Source organism: Hetaerina americana, unplaced genomic scaffold, assembly GCF_022747635.1.
Source record: "Hetaerina americana unplaced genomic scaffold, ioHetAmer1.1.p SCAF_6, whole genome shotgun sequence".
NCBI classification, from domain to species: Eukaryota; Metazoa; Arthropoda; class Insecta; order Odonata; family Calopterygidae; genus Hetaerina; species Hetaerina americana.
In genome coordinates, this window is record NW_027287205.1 from 65,952,766 (window position 1) to 65,977,830 (window position 25,065).

The 25,065-nt window shown below is 35.1% G+C and overlaps 2 protein-coding genes across 2 annotated transcripts; one reads left to right on the top strand and one right to left on the bottom strand.

Moving 5' to 3' along the window:
* Positions 1-259: 259 nt before the first annotated feature.
* Positions 260-23,743, bottom strand: LOC139695364 (probable ATP-dependent RNA helicase DHX34). Its single transcript, XM_071594086.1, has 19 exons — positions 22,819-23,743; positions 22,508-22,712; positions 22,291-22,409; positions 18,454-18,620; positions 18,025-18,228; positions 15,398-15,530; positions 14,874-15,022; positions 14,409-14,613; positions 11,776-11,990; positions 11,322-11,516; positions 10,707-10,895; positions 8,310-8,576; positions 8,098-8,214; positions 7,691-7,866; positions 5,562-5,672; positions 3,578-3,699; positions 3,166-3,472; positions 2,088-2,218; positions 260-835 (listed from the first exon to the last, which is right to left on the bottom strand). Exons 1-19 carry the CDS (start codon positions 23,126-23,128, stop codon positions 687-689), a joined length of 3,471 nt encoding a protein of 1,156 aa, XP_071450187.1. The 5' UTR covers positions 23,129-23,743; the 3' UTR covers positions 260-686.
* Positions 23,744-23,862: 119 nt separating this feature from the next.
* ND-B16.6 (NADH dehydrogenase (ubiquinone) B16.6 subunit) lies at positions 23,863-24,844 on the top strand. The gene is made up of 3 exons (XM_071593566.1): positions 23,863-24,021; positions 24,247-24,397; positions 24,477-24,844. The coding sequence occupies exons 1-3, from the start codon at positions 23,928-23,930 to the stop codon at positions 24,682-24,684; spliced, it is 453 nt and encodes a 150-aa protein (XP_071449667.1). The 5' UTR covers positions 23,863-23,927; the 3' UTR covers positions 24,685-24,844.
* The last annotated feature ends 221 nt before the right edge of the window (positions 24,845-25,065 follow it).

Here is a 25,065-nt window from a genome sequence, read left to right on the forward strand (position 1 = left end):
TAAAATGCTCTGAAGGAAAAATACAATACTCAAGAGAGTATCTTCTTTTTGTAACAAAATGTGCCTTTGTCAAGCTGCATTTGGTCAGCATGCTATTTTCCATTTTTGCTCAGTCCATAACCTACTTTTAATGCATAGAATAACTTAAAGGAATTCCATAAATCAAAAAAGGGAATCACTACCCAGTTCATTCAAAAACACCAAAAATAAATAAAAAATTTTTCAAGGGAACTTTTGACATGAATTATACATTGGCATTACTGCATATAATAGATATTTACTATAACACATATACATCAATATGATGCAATAAAATGACATTAGTTACTCATTCTTAGATGATTAGCACCAAGACAAGAAAGTACACTCAAAGAGAGTTCAGATTAATGTAGTCGTAGAAAATTTGGCCACACTTCGTATAACAAAACAATTGGAATGCACCACACACACACTATGCATGAATACACTAAGCCAGAGTCCTTATTATATGCATATCATTGTTCAGTTAATTGATATTGCATTTCAATGCCTAATATATAATAATTACACAATCAGAGTACTACAAATTGAAAAGCTGCCAAAATTCAAAATTCACTAAGTATCATATTTTGACAATCAAACAATTTGATGGATAATTGTCCATTTGAATTCATACATGCTGAAAATAGCTGAGTATTAGGTATTTTTCAGGTTTCTGAAGGCAAATGGCTCTTCTTGTGGCGGAGTATCTCGGTGGGAGTCAGGTAAAGGGTTTTCCCATCACAATCCTGACATTGGTATGCTCGAGCATTTGGTTTTCTGGAACTCGCAGCAGTTTCCTCACCACATGCAGCTCCTACAATAAAAAGGTTCTCAATTACCCTATATCCCAAAATATATCCCCCACATTTTTTTGCAATATATGCACTGGTAAGAAAAGTAAGGGGAGGCTATATTCATCCTCAAACTATAAATTATCAACATCAGCGATAACTATGGGTAATCCTTAACTTTTTTCCTTCATTTCAATATTTACCAATAATTTATAGTCAGATATGTGGTAATAATTGTTATTTTTATTCACTCTATAGAAATTTGTCTGCTATGCATTGAAGGAGTACAATATATTTTTTAAAGGGCCAAATAAGGCAGCAACATTATTTTATTTCGTGAGGTGAGGATTGTTTACCAATTCATGTGCTTACAGTCGAACAACTAATAGATTTTGGTGATCCATATTAATGCTAAGTTTTATCGTATATATGTAAATATATTGGCACATGCATACAAATAATATTTTCCCATAAAGGAAATTCATCGAAGTATATGCTAAGTTATAGTGTGTATAAGTGTATAAGTTTTGCAAGTGGTTTTATTCTGTTCATGGGCGGTGAACTAGCACCCCCCACCACACACCCCCTTGATGGCCTTTGGGGGGTGTTACAGATGTAGATATGTTCATCCTCTCAATTTGTTAAGCAACATGGTTTTTGGCATGACTTTATAGAACAGCTTCATGATTTAAAGAACTTAAAATACTTAGCAATTCCACATTAAAATGAGTAATTTTTTAGTAAGCAAGTATTTTGAGTTCTTTTAATCCAAAAATTATAAAAAGTACCCGGGGATATCATTCCAAAAATAATTATCATTTAGACATTCATCCCTGTTAGGTGATTTTGTGAGGTCTTTTTTCCATATCTCAATCGCCTCGTCAAAATGTTATAAACAAAAAGCATTAGATTTAATAGTAACATTAAATCTGTGAGCATTAAACCCCGAAGTAAACAGCAAAACTGGCAAACTAATTAGAATATTATTACAGGACTGTATGCTTGGGGAATTTTTGTACTTCAAACTAGAAGAGATAAGGAGAAGAATGAGTGAGTTTTAGAAGACGAGGATTGAATGAATCTGAACTTAAAAGATTGCCAAAGAAGAGTGCTATACTAGAGTGATATCCATTTAGTTCACAGCTATCCCATGCCTCCAACGCATGGGAGAGAAGGTTGAATCCAGGCAATACAACAGAAACTGTTCCATCAAATGGAGTCCTCCAAATTTCATATTCCAGGATACATTTTCTTAGAGATCAAGGGGATGATTACCTTTACTTTCACTTTTCTTGCATGTCTCACGATGGTGTAGCCTTTCAACAGCATTTAAATGGGCAGAAAGGTCACAATTTGGGCATTTCCAAGGCTCTTCATCCTCTTCCACAGGGAAATCATCGTTAAGGCTAAAAGGATAATAAATTAGCCAAATTACAAGGAAAATTTGTTTCTAGTTACATTGTAAATAATGGAAAATCACAAGTATTTTGTACACTAAAGTTTTTGATAAGTTATTGTGCTTTTACATTCACTGGTGTACCTACTGCTTGAATCACTTGGTGCAAAATTGTGGTATACAAGACTGCCATCAATATTTTTATAAATCTTATTATGACATCAACATATCACTTGATGTGTATTCCCATCTCATTTCTACACTCTAGGTGGCACGAAATGACAGTCATAAATAATTATCTAGTTTTTATAGGGTTCGGAGTGAGCAAGAAATAATTTTTTCCTTAAAATCTGATACAAGTGTAAGGGATGACTCTAAGAAGGAATGGCAAAAAGTGATTACCAGTCATTCATTTGAAACTTCAACTATGTGTTGCTAAATATTACTCGCAGGACCTTTCATTTGGTTTATCAATGGAAAAACAACTTGATGGCCATATTAAAAAGGGAGAGAAATTAGCCACTCATTGGGTGCACAAAGTGGCCAAGAAATCAGAATTTAATGCTAATACTTAAAAATTATAAAATTGAAAAAACTATTTACATGTTTCTTGGTTATGCTATGATCCAAATGACCACATTACTGTTTTGCTGCAATATTTGAGTCTGGTTCTAGAGAGAGCCATATTAGGGTTACCTATGACTGATTTTGCTGGAGGATCATTTAGTCCTTCAGGATTTTCTGCTATCTCAATTTTATTCTTACATTTACACTTTCTGACATACAGCTATTGTTCAAAAGTTCAGTGGGCAGAGATAAAGCGTTGCTTTTGAAAAAAAAATTGGCAGACAGCCACATGATCCATATCTGAGAAAGGGCCCCTTTATTTTTGCAATTAAAAAACCTTAGAATATTGTAAAAGCATGGCATTTGAGACATCACAAAGTATATACTAACCAGTTATATGTCAGATATTCAGTCCACTGTATTCCACCCTTTTTAGGGTCTCGTTTACATTCCCAATCATCCTTAAAAGGGTTCTTAATCTCCTGCATTCTTGATATATCCTCAACACTCTCTTCTGGACCAATATACATGCACTTCTGATCTGCTGCCAGGAGCCTTTTTATTGAGTAGAACACTTCTGCATGCATGACTTGCACAATCCCTTGAGAGACCTCAAATTCCAGCTCTCCTGCTTCCTGTGCACTAGTTTTTTGACTCATTTGCCTCTCCAATTGATCTTCTGCAGTCACTAAGGAGTCTTCAATTATAAAAAAATTCAAAATTCAAAACAGAGTTGCTACATTTTTGGCTTGGTCAGAATCACAACTATGATTGATGGCCAATTTAATTCTACGGGACCAACCATTTAATCTGAGGTTCAGCAGCCGTTCCCACTTGCTCCTCAACTTAATCACCTTATAGATAAGCGCCTCCCCTGTTTCTTTGGTCAGAAATTCAATTTCTAGCCACTTGTCACATATAACTCTGAAAAATATTAATTTGAGGTAATATTATACAATGACCATTATTTTTGGTGAAACTTGTAAAACAAAACACAAAACTCTATCCAATAAATAAACCTGAAACTTTCAGAGATTTTTGGATTAATGACTCTATAATCACAAACTATTGTATAAGATTCAAACATGCTGTGACTTTATTTTCCTCAATTTTAAAAGTACCACAATGAACCAGGCTGGAGGTAAATGTTTTCAGGGGTTTCTAGGACAGCAACTTAGGCACAATTGTGATTAGTTCAATTGGTTATTAAGTGTGTAACATCATGCCCTGGTGTAATGGGCAAGTAACATCACCGTTACCCTCCAAATATCACATCATTTGATGGCTCTGAAGGTAATAGAGGAGGATAATAGGCTTGCCAGTCTTCCTTTTACAAATTGATGCCATGGCTTACAATGGTGCCCACGATCAGCAATGTGATAGGTACCGATAAAGGTGAAGGGAGGTTGACTACAAGCAAAGGAGTCAAGTAAAAAGTTATCTTGACTTGAGACAAGATTACCTAGTGGTGCTCAACAATAAGTGAAAGTGCTCTCATCATAAAGCTGGTCCAACTGAAACCCTCATAAATAGATTTTACACTGATCAACTGAGTCCCTGTGAGTTACCTCTTTTTACTCCTTACTTCTTTGTTCCTCACTATTTCAGAGTTCATGGCCATTGACTATTTCCAATTTAATATTCTTCTGCTTAGGTCATTGAGGCCTGATTGAGGGGTATATTAGCTTGGGTAATTACCTCAACTTTTGTTTATGCAAACTGATCAATCAAGTTTTTTTTAATTTTGGCTCTGTTGGACTTCAACATAGATGCATCAAAATCACAAACCCACAAATTTGGACTTAGTGATGTTCTCCTTGGAAAATAAATCCAGAGTTGATCCGTTGTACCCAATGCCTCAAAGTACCATAAAAATGGTTTTGTAACTTAATATGATAATACCTCAGGCACCTTGTCCAACTTTCAAGCAAATTGGAGATGCTCGGAAGTCTACCACAATATGCTCAAAGTCAAATTGCCCTGTCTTGATTTTACTTTCAGAGTCTTATGGGCTGGGAAATTGGTATTTAGGATGGGGACAGAGGAGTTCAGATCCTTACACAGAAGGAGAGGGGTAAAAAAAGTCAAAAATGGCTTTGCATAATTTAAGGATGGTCCAAATGTAATGAGTCTGGACACAATTGACTCCTATCTAATTTTTTTGTATTAATTTCTCCAGGGAACCCCAAATGCTACATCTACCAGGCAACTGCATGCATTTGCAGATTGACTGCTTAGAGAAAGTCATTTAACTCTGGGACTGTATAAATGGGTTGGTCTCCAGGAAGAAATAATAATAGTTGTCAGCATCTGATGACAGCCAATTTTTGGAGGGATCATTAATGAATAATTAAACCATATTTTTTTGCAAATTTATAGTTTTGCCATGAGTAGATGAAAGATATTCTGTTGCATTTGGTGATATTTAAAAACTTTTTGAAATTACTTGGTTAGTATAAATCTTTCACATTTTCTATGCATTGATTTTTTAAAGAAAAATTGGCCAAAGAGTAGAAATAAGGCAAGAACTGAGGGAATAAGCAAATATTCAAGGTTATCCTTGAATTTATTATAATTGTTGAAGGAATTGCAAAAAAGTTTTCAAGACCTTAATTATGATATATGGACCACTAGGGATAAAAACATTGACTTTGTTCATCAGAATTCATATAAATGGATACTGCTTAAAGTGCAATGCCATTTTTTACCAATACAATTTTTTAAATTTAATTATTCTTCTAATTTCTCTCTGAATAATATTAAGTTCAATAAAAATGACTACTTACCTTGAAAATGTAGAATTAGTGTCTAATGATTGAGAAAATAAAAAAAGAGTTTGGGCAGCAGGCATCCTCATTGTGCTCATTAAGTAAGGTTTTGTAGTTTCTAACAATGACCTACAAGCAAAGAAAATTATTAGTTAATTTATATTTACCTAAATTTGTAAGCACTGTTTTTACATCTTATTGAGTATTTATTTACTATGCACGGTACATATTTAATTCAATTTAAATTAATTTTTTAGGAACTTCAGATGATTTTGCATTGCCAGGGCAAAGCCTCACACACAAGATGGCAAATAACATATCATATTCTCAGATTTTTCAAAACAACTACCTCTCCTATACTCTTTTCTGATGTTTTAAAGAAACTGACTGATTCCTGATTTTATTTCACTCTTTTAATATTTATTAATGGTCCACCCATAAATTTAATGGTTCACCACAATAAAGGTGTCATGTATGCAGATGATGTGAGCACCATGAATTCCTATAATTCAATGAATAACTTACTGGATTCTGGTGGACTGGGGATAAAGGCAATGAATGATTTGTGTAAAAGTAATGGCATGGTCCTTAACAGTGGTAAAATAGAAATTATGTTACAATGCAAAAATTTCAGTGCAAAAATCATTCGCCTGAACTGGGATTGAAACCCAGAGGCATCTGGGTTTGAATTCAGGTCAAAGCAAATGATTTTTACACTCTGAAATTGTTCAGTTGTAATGCACACTAAGCGGATGACTCCGTTAAAAGTTACTGTTGCGGCATCTCCCGCAGTTTCTTGGAATTTGACAAATGATGTTGTTTTTTCCAAGGCAGCGTGTAATAAACAGTCTCGACTTTCAGAGTAAGACGTGTGATATCATAGTGGTGAAAAATTTTAAATTTTTAGGGTTATACGTCCACCACCATCTTAAGAGGGATAGACATATCTCCCAGGTACGTAAGAAAATTAATTCAATTAATTACCAGATATCAGTTTTGAAACACACTGTAAGTCTAGAAAACCTATAAATGTTATTTCATGGCTTGTTTTACTCTGTAACTTCTTATGGAATATTAATCTGGGGAACATCATCCTCATTAAATCAAGTACTTTTAGTTCTGAAAAAAATAGGAAGACTCATATGTAATCAACCTTACCGTCCACATTGTCGACCTTTTTTTTTACTTGAGAATATTGACTATACCTTGTCAAATATCTATCATGCAGTGACTTATGCTAAGAAAAACAAGAGGGACTTTACAATTAATAACGGTTATCACGGTCACAATACCAGCAGATGTAAAGATATACATGTGAAAACATTAAACCTGCCTATGGTAGCTAAAGGACCAGCACCAATGTACAAAAAACTGCTTAATAATCTGCCTAACCATTTAAAAAATGAGACAAAAATTTCACGATTCAAGATGAATGTATTTGCATATCTGGTTAATGAGTGTTATTATAGTGTAAATGAATATTTATGGTAAACTTAAGTGCATATTAGTTTCCTGTCATAACTGTGTTTGTATTTCTATTAGGGAATAATATAAACTATATTTCATTGACGTACCCTATACACCTGGCATGTATTCTCAATACTGTACTTGGTGTCTCCTGGACAAATAAATATATTATATTGAGTGACTACCCCAGAATTAATACCTGTTACACAAGTTTTACAAGTAACATTTCTTAAATGTTCTTTAATGCTTTTTGACGGTAAATTATTTGGTCACTAAAAATCATTAATAGGGAATAATTATTTGAGATTACTCAATAAAAAACAGGTTAATAAATTGACCACCATAATTAATAAAAAATGAAATACATCAAATTCTTGCTTTAAAATTGATTATCCTTAAATGTTTTCATGTCAAAACCCATGGTGGTAGATTGATGGTATTAATGATAACATTTATTACACACTGGAATAAAGCACAAAAAACACATGAATTAACTGCTTAATGATAAGTTTTCCCAAAAAGAGTATTTTTATATAGTATTTTTTCCCATTAATCATTTAGGAAGTGAACTATGAGGAATTGGCAAACCAATACCATTGATGAGCACACTAAATAGGTTAGCCACGTTTTCTCATTTTCTGTCACATTTCAAATACTTCCTTGGAGTCATTAAAACTTACAAGTATACGAGTATCTGGTGCTTGGAGCTCATGGGCAGTTTTGAATTATGTCCTCGAGAAGTATGAATATCAGACTCATCAAGATGAAGTATTTTTGGATGATTCCCAAAAAAGCTCATTGGATGAAGAGCTATATATGGTTTCCCTCTGGTGTGAAAAAGCTGCTCAGGAGCTGACTGTAAACAGATACAGAAATTTTCAATCATGCGAACACATTTCATCATAAACTTTCAATTAATGGGAGCAAATAATGTATATTTCCGTTATGATATTTTTCTAGATTGACTCTTGATTAACAGGTATCGAGTCAACCAGTTTAAATGCCTCAAAAATGTTGAGAGAAAAACTTTTCCGCCAGTGATTAAATATTTTACACAGAGATCAATGACATCCTATAGTTGTCATACCTTACAGTAGTTAAACTCATCAGCTATTGCCATCTGTGGGTATAGCCCACTGCACAGGATTGCTTTCAGCATCATCAAATCTTTATAACTGCATGCCGTACTTCCCATGAGCAGACTCTAAAATAGGGCAACAAACAATGGACTGTGTTCATCAGTTAAATTATAATAAGCTACACAATACTCAATAGAATACATGTTGGAGGATCACACACCTGCACTTGAGAGCTGGTATTCCTCAGACGAAACTCTACATCTTTGATGTCAATTTCATTGGAATCTTTGTCTTCCACTTCAATGGCACCACTTCCTTCTAGGTTGAAGAGATCCAATTTTAAGATTTTGCGCTTCCTCGGCCCAGATTGGTCATGAGCACGCTTAAGAGATCGCAGAAGTTTCAACTCCCCATAACGAATAGCACGCTCTCCACTGCTTGCTTGTGACATGTCAGTTCCTTCACACTTTTCAAGGAGACCTGAATCCTGCATAACATAATACATGATACAATGAAGACATTTTTCTTTAAGCTTTTGGATTATAAGAGTATTCTCAAAGGTTCTTCAAACTGAACATCTCATTCCCTGATTCTGACAGATGACATTCTCATTACATACCAGAGAAATTTGATGACTATCCAGTAGGTTGATATTAAATAGACAGACTGAGAACATAAAGTAGAGGAAGATAGCTTAGGTCCAGGCATACTAGATGATGATATAGAAAAGGCATTAAGGGAGATGAAATAATATAAGGCCATAGGGGTTGACAACATTCCTGTGGAACTACTAAATGGATGGGCAGTGTTAGGAGGAGGTGTAAGGCAGGGTTGTCCATTATCATCGGGGCTGTTCAATGTATATGTGGAGGAAATGATTGAAGAGGCATGAGAAGAATTGGAGGCAGGAATGAAAGCCGGCAGGAAATTCATAAAATCAGTTAGGTATGCTGATGACCAAGCTCTAGTTTGTCAGTCAGCATAGGGGTTGTAAGCATTGCTAGGTGAATTAGAAATGCAATGCAATAGATATGGGATGAGAATCCATGTAAATAAAACAAAGGTGATGCAACTTTCCAGAAAGACAAAGGCTAAGTTTTACATTAAAAAAGGAGGGAAAAAACTAGAGCAGGTGGAACAGTTTACCTATCTTGGAAGTATTTTTGAGCAAAGTAGTAGGGATGCAAGGAGAAGAATTGCACTCAGCAAATAGGCTTTTACAAGGAGGAGGGAGTTGAAAGGGACGTTGATTAAATATATTAAGAAAAGGCTAGTCAAAACTTTGATAAGGAGCATAGTTATCGAAACTTGGTCACTGAAGCAGGATGATAGACATAGATTGGAAGCTTTTGAAACGTGGGCTTGGAGATGGATGGATAAGGAGAAATGGACAGAAAGGAAAACAAATGAGGAAGTGCTAGCTAGGATGAGTGAGGAGAGGGAGAAATCATAAAGAGGTAATAAAATGGATGAATTGATGGGCAGTGGGAGGTTAAAGACTGATAGAGGGAAAAATGTGAGGCAAATGAGGAAAGGGCATGAATAGGATAGGATAGGAATAATTACTTAAGGATTGCCTATGAAGACAATCAGGAGAAGAGAGGGTGAATACCACCAAGTATCAATGTACCTCACAGGGTGGAAGGAAATATGATGCATTAAGAAAACTTTTCAATTAAGACTGCAAATTGAAACATAGGGATTTTGTTTGCCAGGAGAATTTGCAAATCACTGTGCTATTCAGGACTCCTTATACAAGGCAATCTTTGGCGGGTTCAAAGGAATTAAAGGTCCATGCAAATTTTATTTATTGTGCTCTTCATTCAATCAAGGGTTACTCTTAAACCTAACCATTCTTCTCATTTATCAACATTAATAATGACTGTATTAGTTATCCAAATAATTTTAATATTCTAAAAAATGGCAAAATTGGCATTTTAACTTTATTTTCTGGTACAACAATACTGATAAAATAAAGGGAAAATACAGTTTAAAAGAGGATAAACAGTCATTACAAGCAAATGCCTTTGATAGCCCAAAAACAAGAAATTGTTATAATTTCAAGTTAATCATTTTAGAGAGTTCATGTGATGATTTCTCAACACTTAAAGATGACATATTGACATATCAGCATAGCTGAACTTCTTTTCGCTTGTCAAACACTTCTGGTGGACAGTGTCCTTTAATCTATTGGATCCTCTTATCTGATGCAAAAATTTCAATGATGCATAATGACCGGTCCAGAAGGTTAAGGAAGCATTACCTGTGACCCAATGTTCTTACCTAATTCTGACTTTCACTTCAATCATGAGAGAGCTCGATGAAGAATACCAGAGAAATGTTAATTGTCTCTCAAAACATGTATTGGCATGGCCAGTTTTATTTCATTGGGGACATGTCATACGTATACTAGCATTGGCTGCACTAATGAATAATTTTGGTAGAATCTACAATGCCTTTTCTGCCATTTATCAGCCAATTATATGCTGAATATTTGTTCAACATAAATATCACGAAGAAAATACACCATTTAACTATAATGGGACACCTACCCACCTATGGGATTCCTACATCGTTATTTTATCTTTATTTCACTAACATGCATCTATGCATATACCTGAAGCAAGTCCTTAAACTGCCGACGTAACTTTGTCATTTCATAGAAACGCTGTTCTTCCAACCCTCTGCGCTTGCACCATTTCTTGGTATTTCCTCCATGTCTATTCTTCTCCTCCAACCACTCCCTCAAAGCATTCAAAAGTGTTATTGGATCTCCATGATCTGATTCAAGGGTTTTCCTAGCTGTCTGGATCCATGAAATTATCCAAAAGAAATGGGTTAAAAATTACACTATTTCTATGCTCCCTCTCCATTTCTGAAACCAAGTTTAAATATCATTACTGCCCTCACATTTAATATTTAAAAAAAGCAAATAGCTTGTTCAATAAAATTAAGAAAAAGTGTAACTTCTGAACATCCTTCTACCATTGCATTCATTTCCTTTGACAATCAACACAGATGCAAGTCATCATGATATGCATAGATATTATTTATCTCCTGATTTAAAATATTATCCTATTTTTTTCATGATTAAATGTTGGTTGATAAGAATTTGACTATGATGAAATTTGATCATAATGAAATCCTAATGATTCGTAGGGTTGACAATTGATGAAAAGCCAAGACTTGCCTCTGATGTAAATATTAATTAACTACTAGTATTAATAACTACCTCACAATCAGGATCTCTGTAGGCTCTGTTCGTGAAGGGAGACTGCACACTCAGGGCTGCTGCAAGAGATAAGACAGGCTCCACTTGATGAAAAAGTGAGCCCATGATCAGCATTTTCCCAATTGCAATATCTACAGGAAACTCGGAGAGTACCTTCCCAATTGTTGTTAGCTTCTCATTGCTTGTAAGGGCACCCTGAAATTTATGTAATATTCAAATCATAGAATCATTTTACTATTGCAGGGTGCGGCAACGTACTTCCTTTTTTCCAATGCAAAATGCTATCAAAAAAGGAAGTTATGCTGTCCCACCCTGTAGTTTTATCCTTTCTTTCCTAGAATTTATTTGATTCAGAAACACCAGTGCTAGACAAAAATTTTGTTGAGTAACATGATGGGTGGCATTCATGATATATCATTTGAAAAATATTTTATTTATTTTCTTTTTTCCCTACCTGCTCTTTCAGTGTTAGAATGGAGTTTTCAATACTTTCAGCAGGAGGGGGCTCCAAGAAAGGAAACTTCCTCGCATCTGGCAAACCCATGGACACCATTTGAAGTAGCAAGGAATCCAATGGTACTCTCTGGATTTCTGGGGTAGTGTATGACTCCAAAGAATTAAATTCTTCCTCTGTGTATAACCGGAAGCAGACACCAGGTCCAGTACGTCCTATAAAAATAATTTATGAGGGATCAAGATTGTATGATGCATGAGGTAATGTGTATGCTGACAACAACATGTTGGACTAGCAGGAATTGAACTTGTATGGAGGGGTATATGATGTCGACATGACTAAATGAGATACCCCATTTCATACTTTCAAAAACTGCATCAGATATACACAGGTAATATGAGAAGATGGCCACTGTTGTTGGAAGAAATTCTCCCAAACTGACAGCTGAGAGCAATATATTTTGATATAATTGGATTGCCTGATAAAATACAGCAAATGTGATACAAACACTTGCAAATTTGACATTAAATTGCTGGTTCTATTGCCAAATTCCAGCAATGGGTTTCTATCCAGTCTTATTTCACTTTTTTATTTACACATTTACATAAATCCTATCAAAACTCATATCCTTATAGGTAAAAGAGACCTCTTTGGTTCATAATCGTTTACTTCTCTAAACTTATACATTATTGAGTATATGCTTATGGAATGAATTTTTATGGTGGGCTTTTAGATTCACTCACGTTACCTAAATTTATCACCTGATCATATTCCAGGTCTTGAAAAATCAGTCTTCATACATTAGCATTCAGTATCATTCAAATTATGAACTTGGTTAAAATGAAATCATTGAAAAAATATAGAAAGAATTGAGGGAGTTTGGTTCTCATCTTATGCAAACATGCAAAAATAATGAATACAGTAAAAACTCTCCAAGTTTGCTTTATATCTAGTAAAGCATCCATACCACAGACTCACTTAGTGGAAATAATTCTAGAAAATGAGTTTAATATTAAATTACTATTTTTTGATTTGTTACTCGGTAATTAAGGGCACAATTTAAGAGTGATTGGGAGTACTTCAAAAATGGATTGGCAGGTTAACGAAGTGGCTATTACCTATAACAAATTAGGCATATTACAAGAAAATCTCCAATGGTCAACAACTGACTATCGTTAAGGAGAGAAAGGTATCCGAGGATATAAAATTGCAGAATGGTACTACAGTCACGAAACAATGAATAGTATAATTTCCCTAGGCCATAGTCTTTACAATTAAGATAACAGCCTATTGTGTTTATGTAATTTGTTAAGTGGAAGAGGGTTTGGCACAGAAAGTTATTGTAAAGCCATTTTCTGCTGAATACTAAGCTTTAAAAGATATATCATTTCAGTTTGAGCAATTAGTACGTGTAGACATTTAAATCGGGATTCAGAATAATTTATGCAAATATACTAGGCTTCCTTCCATATTTACCAGATCATTTAATGAGCTAACTCCTGTGGTACACAGTATTACTGATATTTGCCGATACATATGAACAATCATTTTTCCTATGTGATTTTACATGACCATAAAACGAAAGTACTCCAGAATGGAAAATATTGTAATTATTGTTATTTTATTCCTCAGCATCAATAATAATTCATTATACAATTACAAAAAAACGAAAATTAAGATTGTTGAAGTCCATATTGATTAATATTAAAATATGTAAAAGTTGAGGATATTAATTAGCCACCAAAAAATAGCAGAAGCATGTAATACAAAAGAAGCGCAATTGATATCTTGTGTGATCATTAGTACTTGATTACATTGTTGCTGCAACTTTAATTTAGTACTTGTTCTAAGTAGGTCCTATTAGCAATTGATCAACCACATTAAATATTTTATTAAGAAATCTACACTGCCAAAGGTTCATATCCTCGTAATGCATCATCCACCATGCTACTTTTGCTTTATTTGTTACCCATCTCAATTTATTATTTAACTCTTTGTACTTCCTTCTGCCCAATTCTGTGTATACATTCTTCCATTTCCTTCTCTCATCTGTTTGTGCAATGATCTCACCTGTGATCCATGATTTCCTTATCCTTTTCCTATTAACAGTTCTTATAGTTTCTTTTGCAGCATTCAATATCCATTTTTTGATATATTTCTATTTTTCCTCGATAGCACTAAGCTCTTTTCCTTCATTCATGATTTTCTCTACAACCTGCTGATACTCCATCCTGGTTAATCCAGTCAATGCATTTAATATATGTACATTATGTAAAGATACAATTTTAATTTACTAAATCACCATTACTCCATTTGCGAGTATTAATATTGTAAGGTGGTGACATATTATTTTTGCATATTATAAATAACCTTCGCCCAACCAAATTGACCTTTGTAGAAGATTTAGCCATAATTTACCAATGGAACAACAGAATATGACTTGAGGCAATGCTTATTAGCACGCATTTGAGTTAGCAAATGCATAAAGGGCACCTCCAATTATATCAAGCCACCTTCTATTGGTCAAATACTCACTGGCACACCAGATCTAGTACAGGATTACATATTATGTGGTAATGTTCAAAATGAATGCATGATAATTTTTAAGTCACAGTTTTAAATCAAGAACCAACCAGCTCTTCCTTTCCTCTGTTCAGCACTGGCACGACTAATCCAAAATTCTTTCAGTCTCTGCATCTTTGTAGTTGGATCATAGTTCATCTCCTTCACTTTACCCGAATCAATAACAAAGCGAATTCCATCAATGGTTATTGATGTTTCTGCTATATTTGTTGATACAATGCATTTCCTTATGCCTTCTGGAGGATAATCAAAAACCTTAAAGGATAAGTAAATTGCATACAAGATGATTTAGTAAAACAAATTTCTCAAATGATTTAAATTTAGCTAATATCACAAGGAATACTCAAACATAAGTAAAATGGAATTCCATTCACTTGAAAAATACTACTTCAATATCCTTTATTACATAAACACACGAGGGACGATGTTCTAAGTAAAATGCATACTAAAATCAAAATACATTACCTATAATATTTTATTCATTCTACTCATGGGCAATATTTAAAAAAAAGTACCTTATCTTGTTCTTCAATGGAAAGTGTGCTGTGAAGTGGCAGAATGATCCAGCTCTGGGATTGCTGTGCATAAATTTGTGCAGCTTCAACTATAGTTGATATTTCACTCATGCCACTAAGAAATATTAAGACATCACCCCTTTCATTTTCTGAAAATAGGGCATACATGGAAACAGGACTGAAGTGCCAGTCCTAGAAGTCTAAACAAGATACACAGATACTATCAATTAATGAACTTGAGATGACATTTACAGGTATAAAGATTGTTTAAGGTTGTACATGCCTACACTGCAAACTTAACATATGTACAAGTTGTACATATTTGAAATAAGTTACCCACAGTTTATAATGGTATCTTTGTCCTCACAGTGAGTTGGAAATGAATTTGTGCAAGGAGTAAATTATGACTCCATTCAAACATGGAAATGGCTGTGAAAAAATAGATTCCGCCTTATGCAGGAATCATAATTCAATAGCTCACTAAGAATCACTTTCGAAATTAAGTTAAACTGATTACACCTTACTTGGATATTTTTCATTAATTAACTGAAGAACTCGTACAAATGGAGCTGGGTTTATTTTTTCAGATTTTGATGACTTTTCTTCAATAGATATTGGAAGATAATTCATCTTAATAGGAAAAAGGCGACCAGGAACCTGCAAAAAATTATATAAATGCAGATTTAAAAATAATTTCATCAAACAACCATAAAAATATTTATATGTACGTTATGAATATACACACACACAAATAGGTAATGTACCAGTTAAGGTAGGTTTTGGATGGACACAACCACCAAATAAATATTTTGTCTCTCCTAACAAAAGACAACCCAACATTTTAATCTAAAACAGGCCCCTATTCTACCTGTATACTTCACCGTCAAAGTAATAGGGCTGTAAGGAGAAGAATTTTGCTAGGAAATGAGGCTTTCACAAGGAGGAGGGAGTTGATGACAGGGAAGTTGGGTAAGGATGTTAAGAAATGACTCCTTAAATCTTTGATATGGAGCGTAGCTATGTACCGTGCCAAAACTTGGTCACTGAAGCATAATGATAGAAGTAGATTTGAGGCTTTTGAATTGTGGGGGTGAAGAAGAATGGAGAAGGTGAAAACGGACCAAAAGGAAAACAAACGAGGAACTACTAGGTATGGTGGGCGAGGACAGGGGTTTGTTAGGAGAAATCCTAAGGAGGCAGGAAAAATGGATGAAGGTGATATTGGTTGGCAGTGGGATGTTTAAGACTGTAATAGGGGGGAGAATGGTGGGCAAACGAGGAAAGGGAAGGAACAGGATAGGAATGTTGGATGGGATGAAGGGAGGAAGAAAGTACTCAGATATGAAGGATGGAATCTGACCAGAAGGCTTTGTGAGATCATTGTTAGTTCCTATACCAAAAAAGGTAAAGTCTCTATCATGTGAGGACTACAGAACAATAAGTTTAATTTTGCATGCCGCTCAAGAGGTTCTCAGGATCATCAACAAAAGGATGGAGAGCAAGGCAAATGGTTACTTAGAGGAGGAACAGTTTGGGTTCATGAAGGGGAGAGGCACGGGTGATGCCATGCTGTAATGATATCACTAATAGAGATGAAAATAGAATACAGTAAAGACGTACTTGCCTGCTTTTTAGATTTTGGAAAGGCTTTGGATAGAATGTATTGGGATAAACTCAAGACTATATTGCAGATAATAGGAATAGATTGGAGAGACAGAAGGCTAATCCACAATCTGTACATGTTTAGGACTCTACAGGTGTAAGTGGGGGATGTAGAGTCTCATAGAGTAGAGATAGGTAATTCAGTGCAATAGATACGGGATAAAAATCAATGTAAATAAAGCCAACATTATGCGATTTTCCAGAGAAAGGCTAAGGTTAACATTAAAATATGAGGGCAGAAGCTAGAGCTGGTGAAACAGTTTACGTATCTTGGATGTGTTTTGGACTAACATCGTCAGAGTTATAGGAACATAAGGAGAAGAATAGCTTTTGGCAAAGAGGCTTTCACAAGGAGGAGGGAGTTGATGACAGGGACTTTGAGTAAGGATGTTAAGAAAAGACTCGTAAAAACTTTGATATGGAGCATAGCTATGTACGGCGCGGAAACGTGGCCATTGAAACAGGCGGATAGACGTACACTGAAGGCTTTTGAAATGTGGGTATGGAGAAGGTGAAGTGGACAGAAAGGAAAACAAATGAGGAGGCAGTTGGTACGGTGGGGAAGGAAAGGGTAGAAATCAGAAGGACACCAGAGAAATGGATGCAAAGCATATTGATTGGAATGGGATATTGGAGATGGTGACAGAGGGGAGAACATTAGGTAAAGGAGGTACAGGCAGGAATAGGATAGGGATGTTGGACATGGGAAGGGAAAGGAAGAAGGAAGTACAGGGAGATGAAGAGGGGCTTGTTGTAGAGTAGGATGTTGGTTGTCTTTTGCTAGTACAGAAAAGATATTTATTTTGTAGTTATGCCCATCCAAAGCCAACCTTAGTCAGTAATTACCTAAATAATACAAATAATACATTATATGTACATCTCACTCCATGAACTGTGAATTTTCTATTCCCTTTGGCATTATCTCGAAGGTGTTTTGCACCAAAATCGTGAAAGTAATATTGACATAAGAAGTATTGCTTAAAGTAAAGAACCTTTAAAAAGGAGGAGGGCATTGATGACAGGGACTTTGAGAAAGAATGTTAAAAAAACACTTGATATAGCTTTGATATGAAACATTGTTTGGTACGATTGAGGAACATGGTCGCTAAAATTGATTTAAACACAGTTTGGAGGCTTTAAAAATGTAGGTGGGGTGAAAGTTCGAATAGCTAGAATGGACATAATGAAAAACAAATGAAGAAGAAGTAAGCATGGTGGGAGAGAAGAGGATTTTTTCAAATCAATCCAAAAGAGACAGGAAAGTGAATGCAAAACATTTTGATTTAAAATGGGATGCTAAGGACTGTGATAGATAGGAATATTACGTAATCCAGTAAGTGTTACAAATAGAAAAGGTATATTGGATGGAATGAAGTGAGGAAATATGTTGAATTGAAGATGAGTTGAATATTGCACTCATGCACTGACAGTAATGTGAAAACAACATACCATCCTTACATAATAATTCCTGCGAATTGACTGCACTAACCTGTATAGCAACTGCTTCATTTGAAAAATATTCTTTGAAAAGCTGGATGTTAATAGTGGCAGACATCAGGACGAGTTTTAGATCTTTACGCTGATGTAGAAGGCACTTAAGGAGACCCAGAAGGAAGTCACCAGGCAAATGACGTTCATGTACTTCATCCAGGACTATCACATCATAATTGGACAAATTCTGATCCTTGGAAACCTGAATTCCATTGAAAAGTTTATTATTTGCAAAACTGAGTGTACATTTATGCATTTTGCAATTACTCTTGCTATCATGTACAATGAATTAGTTAAGACATATAGATAAACAATTTACTAAAATTACAAATTTACAATTCTGTCAGAATAAAATTTAAAATAAAAATCAAATAATGTTTCCAATTTTCATCTTTGAAATCATCCATTAATTGAAATGTCCACCAACCTGCCTCAAAAGCAATCCTTCAGTAATGAACACAATCCTTGTATGCTGCGTTCTACTTTTTTCAAACCTGATTTGGTACCCTACTGTGCTATCGTATTCATTCAGTGTTTCATAGGCCACTCTTTTTGACAAAGAAATGCATGCTATTCTTCTGGGTTGGGTGCATGCTGTAAAGAGAGTGTGAAAACAAATAGGTATTAATCTGAAGATTATTTTGACAACTGAGAGAGAAGAGCTCATCCCACAAATAGACCAATCTCCACAGCACATGAGATTTTGTAAGGAGAGATAGCTGCGCAAAGTATTTTTGGGGATATCATAATGCACCAAAAAACCATCATATGTACATATTTTTAAAGAAAAACGGCAGGCTAGCCCTGATGACCAGCTTTTCACTTTTTCCTCCTCTCTCTCTCCTTAATTTCTGAACTGAAAAATCTCCTGAACACAGAGGAGATATAATATCAAACCCATTGACAAACCAATGTCAAAACTATGAGAAAAATCTAGAGAGCAATGGACCACATCAAACTCAAGACACCGGGAGTCTACCAAATCCATGAGAATGTGTTGAAATCTATGGGTGTGAGATGGATTGAACATTGACACAAGATTGAAGAAGCACCACAGACATCTCAGACTTGGGAAGCCAGAGAAATCCACTGTAACCAACAGCATTAAAATAAGCCCTGCCATCAGGTGGTATAAAACATAAGTACTCTGCCACTCAGCCAACTATTGGGACTGACTAACTGAAGGATGCTATTGTTATCCAGCAGGAGAAAAATGATTTTAATAGAGATAATAGAATTTCCCTTGACAAAGCCTGGAAACCAATTTTGAAAAATATAGAGAAATATAGAGAAGTCCAGGGGAAGGTCACAGCCAATCAGGGCAGCCACAAGCCAGGATTGGATGATTGACCAATTAACCTGACCACTGGCAAATAGTGTATACACCAGCCACAATCAGTGACAAGGTCACTGAGCCCTGAAGACGAGTCATCTATTGAAATGTCGGCAGCAATGTGGAACCTAAACCAGTGGAAATTTCAGGAAGAATTCACCATGCCAATGGATCTTTACAATGACCCAAAGAAATACCTTGTAGAATTAACTCGGGGCTGACATTGCGAGTTGCCTGTGGTCACCAGTTCAACTACAGCCTTGAATCAAAAGGAAGAATGATATTCTTTTCATGGCAGGGCTTATCTTGGCAATAGTCATCAAGAATGAAAGGATTAAATCAGTGACGATGCTGAAGTAAGCAGGGACATGAGGAAGAGGAATGGCAATAGAGAAATGATGAAGGGAAAGAAATGAAATAAAGAGGTAAGGAAGCATAGGAAGTACACAAAATGGGAAGAAGGATGGAATGAGTGAAAACCAGAAAGGAAAATCAAGGAAGCAAAGTCAATAGAGTTTTAGCAACAAAATCCAGATTGAGGAAGGGAATAAAACAGAGGCCTGAGGGCAACCCTTGAGGTTAGCAATTATAGACACCACCTAGAGCATCCTAGTTGGTTCCTGCAAAGGAATGTGCTAAGTTCCACAGGTCCATATATAACTTGAGCCAGACCCTTTATCTACAAGTTAATCCAAAACAACAATAAAAAAAGAAACAACATGCAAATACACACATTTTATGGTCAAAGAAGGAATTCTTTTAATCTCCAGTTTCTTGACAATTATGTCAAATATGGGATCAAATGCAATGGGACTGTCAAATTAGTCAGAGATGGGCAACAGTCTGAAGCCAAATATTTCTTTCTGAATGTACGATTATGTCTTATCATAAGATCTCTGATTAAATTAGTAGTTTATCTTGCACAATTTCTGACATGATTACTTAATTTGGGAAAATCAAAACGAAAAACCAATTTAAACAGGTTTTTTACCAGGGTCATTTGCAGTGATAACAAATACAGAAATAGCCTGTGAATAAAGTGTTTTGAGGCAGGGTTATCCAACTGGTTGAAGGTTTGGGACAATCTGCATTAGCTAATGCCTAACATATTTCTTGACCTTGTATTATGGCTGTGTATATTGCCTCTTACTACAAAGTTATTTACATTATCTTTGATATGAATTAAGCACTGGTAAAGTATTTATTGAAGACTGTCATCAATATTAGCCAGACAAATAGTGGATGACAGTGATCATGATGGCCAGAGCTGGTTATAATCCTAACTGCTTTGTTTGTAACATAAGAAGAGCTTTTGTTTCACTTGCATGTACCCAAAGCCTTAGGCAATAACTTAAGTGACTTGTGAAGATGGCAAAATAGGCATGTCTCAAATGTTCCTCGGGAACACAGCTTTTAAGTCTCCTTATTAGGAAGGGTTTCTAGGAAAGTTTTTTGGAGATTACAGTTACATGAATTTTCCAGGAACGATTAGAATCAATAAAAAAACCCTAGGAGCTTGAAAGAGTTTTGAGTTTTACTAACACTTCTTTAGTCACATAGAAGATATTGTTTTTCCACAGTTTAAACATAGTTCATGTTACTTGGTAAGTCACTGATCATCAGCAGAAATACCAGACGACCAAATATAGATCCCCATGGCACAACATTTCATACTCACAAGGAGTTTTGTCTTATAGCTATTTACTTCTACTACTTGTTTATGTTTCTTTGAAATGAGGTCATGAATTTTAGTTCAGACCCCTATATGCCGCAATACTACAGTTTTTTTAATGAGGATTCGGTGGTCTACACAATCAAATGCTAAGGAGAGGTTAAACAATGAGAGAGATAAACACAGCCTATCTTCAAAATTTGTTTTATCTACAATATAACAATTTTTATCTACAATATTTGTTTTAAGACATATTCTACAGTTTGCTCAGTTGACTTTCCAGGTCTAAAGCCAAATAGTCAGGAGCTGAGTGAGTTCTTTCTTTCTAGATGTGTAAGTATTTGGGCACTGCCAATTGCCTTGATGAGTTTGCCAGTCACAAGAATGATGGAGATGGGATGGAATTTGTATCATTTTTACCGCCCAGCTTAAAAATTACCATCATTTTGGAGTGCTTTAGAACATCAGGAAAGTGTCCAGACCAGAATACAAGAATTGATGACCACAGACAGTTGGAAGGAAATTTGATGAACAAAGTCTTTAATAATATCAAGAGACACCATAGACATCACTACTTTTTGATCTCTTAAATATAGCACCACTTTCACTATTTCAGATGAAGTGACCCTTTCACTTCCAGCGAACGATTCGGTAAGAGCAGGAGATTTATTGAGGCAATGTTTAAAATTCAGATTGGAGTTCGATATTTTTGATATTATGTTTGATACTTGCGGGTCAAAGTTATCAAAAACCTAGATCTTTAAACTGACACAAAATAAAGTCCAGAAAGGTGAAATAATAACTTTTCAATTGAAACATTATTTTTGAAAACTCGATTACACAAAAGCTACCCTGAGATCATACACATGGAAATTTCAGCCTCCAATTGATCAAAATAAATACCTACCGATATCAATATTACTAAACATATGGTAAAAAAAATCTAAAACAACATACAGATATATTATTCAAGATGACATATCCTACCACAACCCCTATATTATCGACGCACAAAATTGTTTTTATCTATGCCTCAAGAAAATAACTAACTTGTGGTGTGACTGAATTAATTACAGCTTTTAATTTCACAAGCTTAAAGTTATACTCTCTAAGATTAAAAAATAAATTCAACACAAACAGTTTTAATTAAAATTTAATTCATCATTAATGCCCAAGTCCAGAAAGACTTGAATAGCATTGGCTTCCTCTCGTAAACAGAGCCAAATAACTGTAAAATATTTAACCAGCAATGAACTTACCAATATTTTTGTATCCGGCTTTGAGAAGATATTGAGGCACCTGAGTCGACTTCCCACAGCCAGTATCTCCAGCTATTATTACAATTTGGTTGGAGTTCACTGCATTAATTATTTCATCCCTGGAGAAAAAAGAAAAATATTGTATCATGATAATACTGGAGATTTTTACGATCAAATGGTGTTATCCATATCTACACATTTTGCCAAAACATCATACTTGTACTGTGTTACTGGCAGGCTAGCCTGACTCTTTCGCAATTTCTTCAATTTATTAAACTTTTCCTTCTGCTTGAAATCCAAGTAGAGCAACAAAATCTCTTGGAACGTCGCCAAATTTTGCTTGGTCAACCAAAATCCTGCTTCTCTGTCCATTGGTGGTAGATTAGACTGCATTTCATCCACACTTGCCAAAAATGACATGGCTGATTGGCAACAGAATTAATAAATACATTTATCCACTATTATTGAATTAACATCATGTTACAATATACATGCATAAAAAAGAAACAATGAACTAAAAATACTAACCTGTCACGTCAGACTTGCTACCAATACTAGTAGTTAAAGATTTTGCCTGCATTGTTTCATATTTTTTCAAGAATTGCCAAAAGTCGGCATGTTCTTGTGTCCCAGTTTGTATTAAACAATTACTTTTAAAATAAACACTATTGAGCTCATACTTAAAATTTGTGAAACTGAAGCTATGGCATTTTGTCTTCTGCAGGCTTGCTTTTCCAGGTTGACATTTTTCCTGAGTCCTTTCATTACTTTGTTTATAATTTTGTGATTTTGATGAAGAAGGTCTGGACGAATTATGTTTTCTATGATATGGTTCCATATTAAAGGATTATCTAGAGTTTACATGCGAATATTTACAGAACTGGTGCCTAAGCTAATAAGGTAGTCTTATTTCCAATCTGACAATCGTGTTGTCTGATTCAATGTACAATAGACAAACATTTCAATATTACAGATTTAAAATACAACACCAGTAGACTACTTTTTCAAATACTTTCAATTTGACGGATTGTGCGAAGAATTGAAATAGCATCCTTGTTAAAAGAGAATCATGAATCAATCTTAATGCTATTTCTGCCTTACAACCGAAAAATTAACCATTACGAAAACGCCAAGTTTATCAACAAAATATAATACTTTTCTCATACGTCCTTAAGTAGGCACATTAACGTCTACTAAATATTTTGGCTCATGAATTTCCTAAAATAAGCTTAATTTTTTCTCTCCTTCGCACTGAATTTGACCTCCTTTAATAATTAATCATAATTCCGGTTGTCTCAGCTCCGGGTTGTGATTTTGATAAGTCATATATTATTCCCTTAAGTCGCCAGGTAAAAATGCGCTATTTCAGATATTAAACATCAGTTTTAGGGCACGAAGATAAGCTGATCACAAAAATAAAATTAATTTTAATATATCTAACGCAAATAACTTTTTACACTACCTAGTGTCACCAATATTCAAAAATGCCAATGTTGTTACTACAGACAACTGAATACGAAGAAAAGACGCTGATACCGCTACCTACACACAGCAAGAGCAGGAAACAAATGAAACCGATATTCCAAGAGGAGTGTGGGCGAAGAACTTCGTAATTTCGGGAGAGGCAGCAATTAGATATGGATGCTGCTGCTAAAAAGCAGGAAATGCCCCCACCTGGGGGCTACGCATCGATCAAATATGCTAGAAGCCCTGCAAGGCAATATTTCAGTGGTAAATATAATATCTGATTTCGTTTATATAAATTTCACTTCAAGGTAACCTCAGCATATGACATTGGTATTAGCCTGAGCGAACCCTAAGTGAGATGTTGTAGCACTACATAAGAAACATGGTTATTTGTTTCATATTCCATTTAAATAATTTTTTTGATTAATAGGCTGTTTTGAACATCAGGAGAATGTGTTATCTAAATATATCTTCTCTCCAAACCCGTAGGGTACTCGATGTTTTTGGGGTTTACCGCAATGACCACGGCCGCTTTTTACATTTATTATCTGCAATGCAAAAAGATCAAGCGAGAGCGGATCGAAATGAGAAGTTCGCGTTTAGCATTGTTTCCATTGTTGATGGCCGAAAGGGATCGAGCGTAAGCATAGTTTCCGATTGAATTTCTGGGTAACGTTTTATTGCCATTTAATTACCTTCCTATTTTTCTTTGTACCTAGGTATCTGAAACAACTGCGGCGTAATCGAGACGCTGAAGAAAAACTAATGGCAAACGTGGAAGGATGGGAAGTTGGAAAGTGGAATGGCGAGCCAATTTACAAAACCATTCCGGCAGATACATTAATTGACCCAATGGTTTCTGAGTATTTCGTGCATTCATCTTACAGGGATTACGCAAAAAGGATGAACCTCACCGCTTGGAACTAGCGTCTGAAAGAATCGTTTACATAGTTTATTAGTGTCGCAAATAGGCATCCCAAAATGCTGGGCATGATGTGATCGTTGTTAAAATATTTATTAAAACTGTGAGAAGCAGCTGAAAATTGAAACTCTGTAAGTGATAAACAGTAATAAATGATTTTCAGAATTCTTCATTTTTGAATGGGTTATAGGGGAAGTCAAAATTCAGTCTAACTTTGTAATCTGCCAGTCAATGAGTAACGCGCTCATGTAGATTGCAGGTAAGATTTTTTATTTGAGAACCCTCCCTTTATTTGTTCAAAATTATTTAGGTCGTCAAGTTGAAAACTTTTTTGGGGTTAACTGTAGCTCATTTAAAGGAGGGTGATGATGTGGGTCACTGTTGCT